The 10303-nt window shown below is 56.3% G+C and overlaps 2 protein-coding genes across 2 annotated transcripts in view; both read left to right on the forward strand.

Annotated features, from left to right (window-relative positions):
• The first annotated feature begins 1545 nt into the window (after window positions 1-1545).
• Window positions 1546-2813, forward strand: MYF6 (myogenic factor 6). Its single transcript, XM_026060181.1, has 3 exons — window positions 1546-2129; window positions 2362-2452; window positions 2695-2813. The coding sequence occupies exons 1-3, from the start codon at window positions 1611-1613 to the stop codon at window positions 2811-2813; spliced, it is 729 nt and encodes a 242-aa protein (XP_025915966.1). The 5' UTR covers window positions 1546-1610.
• A 6145-nt stretch (window positions 2814-8958) lies between these two features.
• The window catches only part of MYF5 (myogenic factor 5), a 5559-nt gene continuing 4214 nt past the window's right edge, over window positions 8959-10303 (forward strand). The window contains exons 1-3 of the mRNA XM_026060177.1: window positions 8959-9465; window positions 9955-10030; window positions 10131-10297. Of these exons, the coding sequence (XP_025915962.1) occupies window positions 8959-9465; window positions 9955-10030; window positions 10131-10297 (750 nt within the window). The remainder of the gene's footprint in view (window positions 9466-9954; window positions 10031-10130; window positions 10298-10303) is intronic.

Here is a 10303-nt window from a genome sequence, read left to right on the forward strand (position 1 = left end):
AAGTTCAGCTTCTTAACTGCAAGACTATGCTTCCTTTAATCTGAAAACAAATAAAGTAGACAAAAATCATCTATTAGTTGGCAGGAAGCATCATTATACTGCTAGTGCCTGGATACTGCAGCTCTCCCTTATATTGGAAACCCAAGAAATAGAACACAAAGCACATTTGCTAGAAGTAACACAGTGACACAGTTCCTGGTGCTCAGTGCTGGAATAATAATATCAAAATTAGTTTCAGTGAGAAATCCTAATTTCTCTGTCTCATCCAAAAATGGCTATTGTCCTGCCTTATTAAGGCAGAAATGGGACCCAGTCCAACAGTACTGACTTGATTAAAACAAAATCACAATTACTCTTTAAGATTTTTGTACTCACAGCAAAATTAGTTTGCAATCACTTTTGGAGAATCAAAGTCAATGATCAAGTTCATTGCAGCTTTTGAGGCTCATATATTTTTATGTAAGTTGAGAGAAATTACATGTGATTTAAGGAACACAAGACAGCCCAGGGAAAGAAGGAAACAGGTCATTTTCCCCTACCTTCTCTTTCTTGAAGTTAGGGAGGCCTACACCTGATCCGACATTACAGTATACACTAACAGAGAGCGATCACAAGCTCCATTTCTGGCTCAAGGGCCAGGAAGCTGTATGCGTCTTGCCAAGCCCAGGGGAGTAAGCTGCAGTTAGAACAGATGCCTGGGCTTTGCTTGCGCTAAACACCTCCAAGGACAGGGCCTGTCTGGAGAGCCCCACCGGGCTGCAACCCAGTCACCGGGAGTCACTTCTGTCACCTCACGGGCAACATGGGGAAGTCCAGTTCAAAGGCCTAAGCCGAGGTGCAAAACCATGGGTGTTTCAGCACTGTAGTGAGGCTCTGCCTTGGCAACCTTCCCCCTGTGCATGGAGGAACAGTGTGCTTGGCTTCTAACCTTGGGCTGGCCTGGGTGGCTTGGGTCACAGAAATAGCATGCTTCGGGGGGGGGCTGGAGGGAAATAGCAGGAGCTTCTTCTGAAAATGTTAACCCGTCTATTTGGAGAGTCATGGCTGCCTTTGAAATCTCTCCTTATAGTTCTATACTTAGCACTGGGGCAAGGAGCACACGGGGCATGTGTGTGTGTGTGTGTGTGTGTGTGTGCACGTGTGTGCGTGTGCAAGCAGGGCCGGGGGTGGGCTGGGGTGGGGTGGGCCAGGGAGGGCTCAGCCGCAGCCCTGTGCCTTTGTCCTCCAGCCGTGCCCCACTCCGCCACGGCTCCCCTTGCCTCCACCTCACGTCCATCCACTCCAGCCCAAGCTCACGAGCTTTCACCCAGAGGGTGGGGGGGTATTTTTCGTTTGTTTTCCTTTTTTTTTAATTTGTTCCCCTCCCCTCCTGCCCCCCCCCTCCCCAAATAGGAGATGTTCTCAGGACAGCGCCCAGGAGACTGGTTGGAATCAGATTTGGAGGGTGATGCACCGCGACAGCTAAAAGTTGGATAGGGTTTCAGCAGCTCCTATATAAAGCAGGGGGGGACTTATGTCACTGCACTAATTAAATTCCATCTGGGTTGTTCCTCGGGGTGTTTTTGAGCCTGCCACCCAACTCAAGCAGGCGGAGAGGCCGAGGGGACAGCATGATGATGGACCTTTTTGAAACTGGCTCCTATTTCTTCTACTTGGACGGAGAGAATGGAGCCCTGCAGCAGCTGGAGATGGCAGAGGCCTCCCCCCTGTACCCGGGCAGCGACGGCACCTTGTCCCCCTGTCAGGACCAAATGCCGCCAGAGGCCGGCAGTGACAGCAGTGGAGAGGAGCATGTACTGGCACCCCCGGGACTACAACCCCCTCACTGCCCCGGCCAGTGTTTGATCTGGGCTTGTAAAACTTGCAAGAGAAAGTCGGCCCCCACGGACAGGAGGAAAGCGGCCACCCTGCGGGAGAGGCGGCGGCTGAAGAAGATCAACGAAGCCTTCGAGGCTCTGAAAAGGCGGACTGTGGCGAACCCCAACCAGAGGCTGCCCAAGGTGGAAATCCTGAGGAGCGCCATCAGCTACATCGAGCGGCTGCAGGACCTCTTGCACAGGCTGGATCAGCAGGAGAAAATGCAGGAGATTGGGGGCAACCCCTTCAGCTTCAGCCCCAAGCAGGGAAACGTAAGCGCTGCCGACTGGTTCCTCCCGCCGCCCTGACATCCAGCCGCGGCACCGCCGCCCCCAGCCCTCTCCCCCCGGCTCCGCCAAGAAAGTGCGAGCCCCTCGGGTCTCCAGCGGGCAGCCGGCCCGCCCCGGGGCGCCGCGATCCGCTCTTCTCATGCCTGCTGTCTCCCTGTGTCTCTCCCTGCCCCTTCTCCCCGCTCCCCTCCCCACCGCCCTGTGTTCGCTTCAGATCCCCAGCTCAGACTTCCTGAGCACCTGCAGCTCCGAGTGGCAAAACGTTTCTGATCATTCCCGAGGGCTAGGAGTCAGCCCCAAGGAAGGTAACCGTGCGTGCGGGCTGCGCAGCGAGCGGCGGCGGCCGCGCCCGCTAACGGCCGCCGGCCGCGGGGCTCGCGCGCGCCGTCCCGTTGCGCGCAACGGTCACGGCCCCTAACGGCCGCGGGCGGCTTCGCGCTCTCACCCTGCGGCGCTCCCGCTCTCTCCTGCCAGCTCCGCGCACCCGCAGAGGCATCTGGCGAGGAGAAACCGCCTGGTCTCTAATCGCCTTTTCTTATTTAAGCAGGGGGCTCCATCGTCGAGTCGTCGGCTTCCAGCAGCCTTCGCTGTCTCTCTTCCATAGTGGACAGTATCTCTTCCGACGAGCCCAAACTACCCAGCATGGAGGAAGTGGTGGAGAAATAAATCCAGTTGCTCTGGTAGTATATTTAACGGAGATGGAACCCCCTCCCCTCACAACCTAAATAATGAATTAAGTTAATATAGTGGAAAGGCCAGGCAGGGGCATTGTTAAGGTCGAGTCAAGGTACACCGTCCCCAAAGAAAATGGCCCTCTCCAACTCGAACTATAGACTTTCCCCTCTTTTCTTTCCCCTCTTTTTTTTTCTGAGTTTTGTTTTCTTTAAACTTCGTTGCATAGACCACCCCTCATCCCTTTTTTATTTAAGATACTTACTTGTGTTCCGGTGATCCGCTTTGTCTGATTCTCACCGAAAAGTTCATTCCTGTCTGAGTGAAGCTGTTGGTTGCGTTTCGTGTTAGTTGTATTTAAAGAGTTCCCGCCTCGTTTCATTTCTGTAAATAATTTTAGTACTGTCTTTTCTTTTGTAAACATGACAAATATATATTTAAATGGTGGAATGTAATACTGTATATAAGAACAGACGGATTTCTTGAATTGTAAAATAAAGCTCTTTGTGTTACAGTGTTTCTCCCCCTCGTAATTAAATAATAACCCGGTCCTGGAGTTAAAATCTGCCACTGACCTCAGCGAGATCAAGTCCCGAAGATTCAGACCTTAAGTAGCCGAGCCACAAGCTGTGTGACTGGGAGGCTGCACTCGGGACAGATTTTCCTTCGTTTCCTCCTCTGAGGAGTGTCTCTCCTTGCCTAGGACCGCTCCAGCGGCGTTATATCCCCTCCCCTGTTTTTTCCCGGGAAGCAGGGCAGGCAGCAGGCATTTGGGGAGTGGTGGGGGGTGCCCGGGAGGGCGCGCTGCGCCCCGCCGGCCGTTTCCTTGCAGTGCTTGGTGCAACGCGCCTCCGCTCCTCGGAAGGCTTCGTTATTGCTCCCCTAAAATGTGCGATGGCGCCACTCGCTTAGCGCGCCGGGACGCTTCTCCCGCCTTGTCCAGAGCTTTGTACACTTTGCATATCTGAGCTGCACACGCTGCAGGGGAAAGGGGAAAGCCCAAAGAGCCCTGGTCCTTGAGAAGCGGCTCAGCCTCCCGCGTTTTAGTTTATCGTCTTCCCTGTGGTCTTCTCAGTGCGTCTCACCTTTTCCTTTCGGCGCCGGAGGACTTGAACCCAGGCCCTGTCTGCAGCACAATTTATAGGCCTGCTACCCCGATGGGGCAGCGAAAGGCTCTGACAGGAGCCAGCTCCCTTGGGGGCTGGAGGGCTGTGACTTCTTCCGAGGAAAGGTAACTTCCCTTGACTTCCCGGAGCCGGAGGGAGAAGAGAAGGGGTCCCTCAGGGAGGAAGGAGTTAAGTGGCCGAAAGGGGGTGGGGTGGGGGGGGACAACATATGAAGCCTTTCACTCAGTGATGTAAAAAAACACGGGCTCTCTGAGAATGGCGGAGCGGGAGCTACTCGCAGCCAGAACTTTACGACTTGTAACAGATTGTTTATAATCCCAAGAAGGGGCGACCACCAGGAACTAACACACTCTTCGTTGCGCGCACACACACACACACACACACACACGACGAGCTGACAAAAGCAAAGGGCTGCTACTTAGTTCTGCCCGTGGGCGCTCTCCTCGTCAACTTTAACCCTTGATTTATTTTTTGTTTTTGTTTTTTGAAAGGTCACAGCCACATTTCTGGAAGGTCTTCCCCTTCTCGGCCGGCACTGGCACGGGTACGTCTGTCTGAAAGGGAAGCTCTTGAAAGCGGCCTTCCTTGAGCTGTCTCTCTCACGGTGCCGTCCCTTCTCCCTTCTTGTGCACCGTGGCCCGCTTGGTTTTAAACCAGATAAGTAATTGCTCTAACTGCTCTCTGCTGGGATATTCTGTTGTAAGGACTACTTGCGGCGATATAGTGTGATGGGCATGTAGTGAGATGACATAGCGGCAGTTTTCCCACTTTTCGGGTTTGAAATAAACCCTTTCCCTTAGGGAACTCGCGGGCTATTCGGAAAGCGGCGCTTCGGGGTACTCTGATTTTTGCATGCAATCTCTTGAGTTTTGGCGAAAGAGCGAAGCTGTTATGGGGGGGGGAGGCTTCTGTAATCAAGAGGTTTGATCAGGAATGGAAATTTTCGGATCGGTTTAGTAGCCGATCGCCTTCCTTAATAATTTGTTTCGATTCCCACCCGGTAAAGGAGAAGGGCTGCATACAGTTCGCTACGTCTCAGGCAAAATCCCGCTGAAGGAAAGCCCGCAGGATCCCCTTCCAACAGCAGGAACTGCGCTGAAGCACCTTGGAAAATACAGTATCACGCAGACACGGTGCCTACTGTTAGGTTTACCCTCATCCTAGCAGTTAACCTCAACAAACCGCCTCGTCGTCCTGCTCGGACCCCCACGGCAGCGTCGCCTTCAGCAGCAGAGTAACTTGAGCGATTGTTTGGAGTAAGTTTGACTAACGAAGGGTTTTCATTAAATAAAATACCTCCCGAAGAGACTCGCCGTGACCCCCGCGGCTGTGGCTTACATGCCGGGCTTCCCAGTGAAGGTCCTCAGTGTGTTTGCAATTAAAATGTTTGTGTTTGATATTAATAACGATAATCTTTACCTGAGTCCAAAGCCAAAGCAAACAGGGCCCTGGAATCACAAAATCAAAGGGTAATAACTGGGTAAGGACAAGCGCTTTGTGATTTAATCAAATCTTTTTCCAGAGTTTTCCAAAGTTTTTATCAAACTTTACATGAATACAAACGATGCCTCCCGTTCCCTCCCCACACCCCCGCTTCTCCCCGCGGTGTATTTGACGCGAAACGAGCCGCCCGCAGCGTCCAAGCCTCGCCGCCGCCGCCGCCGTTCCGTGCGGCGCTGCGGAGCCACCTGCTGCCGCTGCCCGGCGCGGCGGGAGGCCCGCGGGGACGCGGCGCTGCCCGGGGAGCCGCCGCCGCCGGGGGCTGCCGCCGGCCCCTCCGCGCTGGCCTATCCGCGTTGCCACTCGGTTTGGCTCTCCTCCGAAGCGGCAAGATCCATGGTTTAAATCCCTTTTTTTTATTATTATTTTATTTTGCATCTGCATTTTCCTCTGCAAAACAGCCTGCAAAGCGGAGAGGGAGGTGGGCAGCGGGCTCGGCTTATTTTCCGAGGTCGAAGGCAACCCGGACAGGCTATTCCTGGTATTTCCGCAGGGAAAAAGTACTGCTTGGGTCGCTGCTGCGTTGAGGACCCCGTAGGATTTTTCCAGAGCTTTCACCTTTCCGTGGAAAATGAGCTGGTTTCCAGACAGGGGGAATGGGAGTGGGGGGCAGGGGAGGGAAGAGGTTGAATAATTGAACCATGTGCTCGCTGGGACGTCCCTACAATAGCAGGAACTAGCAACTTTTCCCAGTCTCAAGGCTGCTAAAAACCCCCTCGTGTCCCTTTGATCTCTCTTGGGAGTCCCAGGATGCCAGCAGAGGCCAATGCCTTCTTCAGCTGTCTTCTGCACAAATCCCCCTGGCAGGTACTAATGTGTTTACTTAGGTGCGCCCGGTTCCCAGCGCTGGGGGGAACCAAACGTTTCTCACACGGCTCCGCACGGGCCCGACCGGGAAACAGCCCCGGAGGGAGGGAAAGGGGAGCCGCGGCGGCCCGCAGCCGCTTGCAGCCAGCCCGCGCCCGGCCGTGCCACCCGCGCACACCGCTGCGGGGCTGCAGCAGCCCCCTTTCTCGCTTCGTCAGTAAGAGCCACCCCTAAAAAAACGCCCTCGGTGCCCTTCGCCATTCCGCAGCTGGAAGCTCCTGCCAGTCCACGGAAAGCGGCAGTGTCCAGTGCTCAGGCCCTTCTCGCTTTCTGGACTTCAGCCTCCGGAGACCCGACGTGCAGCACCATCTCCCCCCCTTGCAGCCAGCAGCCTCATTAGCCAGCCTTGTAGTTTGCGTTTTCTCACCCCTTTCTTTAGTTCCACTCGCCTGCTGCACTTCTGCAAATTTGTTTTGAGATCACTTTACCAGAGGAGCTGGGCTCTCTTAAGGGATACTAATTACAGATCTTTTTTTTTTTTTCTGAGTGACAGGCTGTTCCATCCTTTCTTCCCCCTCCCCCAAATATTCAAGGGAAAGAGAAACAAATTTTCTTAGGTCCTCAAAGACTTTGGGGAAAAGGCACGTTTCTCAACCCCAGCCCCTCTGGATTAAGAGTTAAAGCTGCGAGCTAAAGCTCTGCACGCAGGAAGAGCAAGAGCAAGGGGACTGGCAGTGCACCCGCAGAGACACAGTGCATGCTTGGGGAGAAACCACTGAAAGGTGATGGCACTTTAAAGATCAAGTTTTACTTGTGCACAAAGCCGAAATCCGTAAACAGGTCTATATTAGCCAGCGCAAACGTGCTGAAACAAAATGTGTGTGGTGCCTCCGTGTGTGTGTGCGCGCGCGCCCCCGCACAGCCCAGTGAAGAGTTCAAGTTACCGCCGAGCAGAACCGCTTCCTTTAGGAAAAAACAGGGAACTGCCCTGTTTCTGATGTGGCCCGGCTAAACACCAACCTGCACCTCAAAGCGGCAGAAGGCTGCAATTCTGCGCGTTCGCCTTTCTGTAACTTTACTCCTTTATCAACTTTCTTGCTTTTCCTACAGTATTCATTTCAAAGGGGGCTCCCCCCGTTTATGGCCCCAAATAAACCGAAGCAGTGCAGATGTAGCCTTCCCAAGCCTTTAGATAATTATGCAGAAGGGGGTGTGTGTTGTGTGCGTGCTTCCAGTTTTCTTGAGGAAAAGTTTTAGCCCTTTGGTCTAAAAGCCGCCTCCTTCGGGGCAGGGGCGCTTTCCTGGGCAAGGCAGCTCCCCAATGCGCTGCCGCCTCCCCGCGCTGCTCACTTGAAGCCCCGTAAGACAACTGGATGGAAATGTCCCCTATATTGCCCCTTCCTCAGGAGAGGCTAATTGAAGACACTTTTTTTCCCTGGGTACGCAGACCAGGTAGCAAGCGTTTGAATCTCTGCTGGGTCGCTTGCCCTCCTTTTGAGTTAGCCTAGGTAACATAATTTTATTCCCAGGTACGGAAGGTCGCCTTTGCCCTCTCATAATATTTTCCTCAACTACAAAAGCCACCTGGATGAAACCAAAGGATTCCTGCGCGTTAGCAAATGCCTGTTAAATGGCTTCATTACCACTCTAATGACCCTTGCACAACTCCGCTGAGCTACTGCTGCGGCTGGATCTCTGCAAAGCTTTTGTCCCTGACTTGTGTAAAGTTACTTAGGGATTGCGGGGTTAGAAATTTTACACTTCCAGGAGGGGTTTGTTGCACTGGCAGCTGGGACGCATCTGTAACGGTACAAGTTTGCCTGAAAGCAGAAAATTAGCAAGCCCAAGGCACTGGTCGACTGTTGTGCCTCTAAGCAGCACGAGGTCACACGAGTAGGAGAAAGAATGGGAAGGGGATTTGCCTGGGACCAAACACGCACACTTTTCTTTTGTGAGTACCTTTCCGTGTGACCCGAGCCGAGAGCACTAAAATCTGAACTGCGTCCCCCCCCACCCTCGCCCCTTGCGACATATAACTGTGCATTTCTGTCCTCCAGTCTGCCAATTTAAACGTTTGATGACAAAACTTCAAATGCAAGACAAAACACCCCCTAAGATAAATGAAAAAAATATTAGGGCTGAAAAGAAGGGTAAATTGTTTCAGGTTAGATCTGGACAAGGGGGTTTTGGGGAATGAAGGCACGAAAGCCGCAGTGCAGGAGCTATGGGAGGCTCCATGCTAACGCCTTAGCAGGGACAGCCGCTGACTCCCGTTGCGGCGTGGGATGGGAGACCATGACCAACCTAGTAGGAAAGGACCAGGAGGAAATGCGAGCGGTTCGTGTGCTTTGATCACCTCCCCTTCTCTTTTCGTACCCAAATCGCCACCTCGCCGAGTTGGTTAAACTTTGGCCATGCCCGGCGCTGCCCAAAGGAGCGGTGCGGAGCAAGCTGTCCGCTGGGGACTGCGGGGGGCTTGCCCGGACGGCCCCGGCGGGGGATGTGGTGGGATATGCTAATAGCGACTAGCCGCCGTGGACCAGCCTCCCTTCACACGAATATATAAGGGCCCCCCGCATCAGCCGAAGGGACACTTCGCCTCGGGTCGCTAATTACTGAGGAAATTGCCCCGGCGAGCTGCGGAGCGACTCGCCGAGAGTCGCCGGCGGCCCCCCCCCCCGGCTCTGCCCCCCGCCGCTGCAGCGATGGAGGTGATGGACAGCTGCCACTTCTCCCCGGCCGAGCTCTTCTATGACAGCTCCTGCCTCTCCTCCCCGGAGGGCGACTTCGCGGAGGACTTCGAGCCGCGGGACCTGCCTGTCTTCGCGGCCCACCCGCCCGCCGAGCCAGCCGGCTCCGAGGAAGAGGAGCACATCCGAGCTCCCACTGGCCACCACCAGGCCGGCCACTGCCTCCTGTGGGCTTGCAAAGCCTGCAAAAGAAAATCCACGACCATGGACCGGCGGAAGGCGGCCACCATGAGGGAGAGGAGGAGGCTGAAGAAAGTGAACCAGGCGTTTGAGACCCTGAAGCGGTGCACCACCGCCAACCCCAACCAAAGACTCCCCAAAGTAGAGATCCTGCGAAACGCCATCAGGTACATCGAGAGCCTCCAGGAGCTCTTAAGGGAACAGGTAGAAAACTACTACCACCTGCCGGGACAGAGCTGCTCGGAGCCCACCAGCCCCACTTCCAGCTGCTCGGACGGGATGGTAAGAGCGGGGCAGGGCGGTGGGGCCGCGGGCGGGTGCCCCGGCCCAGGCCCCGAGGACGGGCCCCAGGGGGCTGCGACGGGCTGAACGCAGCAAGGCCAGGAAAACGGGGGTGCGTGGGGTTAAAACAGGCCCCTTCTCAGACGGGGCACGTCCACCGAGGCTGCCGGGCGTGCTCGGGGTCACTCGCAGTCCTTGCGGGAGGGGGCTCCTCTCCCCCCCCCCCCCCAGCTCCGTGCCGAGCAGCAGAGAGGCAGCGCGTGGGGCGGGGAGGGGGGAGCCGAGGGCAGAGAGGAGCCGCGGAGAGGGCGGCCGCGGAGAGGGGACAGGCCCGGCCCGGCCCGGCCCGGCCCGGCCCGGCCCAGCCTGGCCCCAGCTCTTCCGCGGGCGCCGGGGCTTTCGCTCCGGGGGGCGCCCCTCACCGCAGTGGCGCGGCGGCCCCGGGGGCGGCCGGGCCGGGCCGGGCAATGCCCGCTCGCTGTGTTGCAGGCTGAATGCAGCAGCCCCGGCTGGTCCGCGAGAGGCAGCAGCTTCGACACTGTCTATTGCTCCGAAATGGCCCACGGTAAGCCCAGCCACCACCCTTACCCCAGCCACCCCCTTTTGCCGCGCTGCGGCGGCGCTGCGGGCGGCCCCCGCTGTAACGCGCCGGCGGCCCCGCGCAGGCCCCGCGGCGGAGCAGAGCGGCGCCCTGTCCAGCCTGGACTGCCTCTCCAGCATCGTGGACCGCCTCTCCCCGGCCGAGCAGCAGCCCCTCCGCCGCGCCGCCTCCCCCTCGCCCGGCGCCGGCCTCGACTCGGCGCCGGCGACGCCCGGGACACCGCCGCCGCGACGGACC

This window comes from Apteryx rowi, unplaced genomic scaffold, assembly GCF_003343035.1.
Source record: "Apteryx rowi isolate R43461 unplaced genomic scaffold, aptRow1 scaffold_166, whole genome shotgun sequence".
NCBI classification, from domain to species: Eukaryota; Metazoa; Chordata; class Aves; order Apterygiformes; family Apterygidae; genus Apteryx; species Apteryx rowi.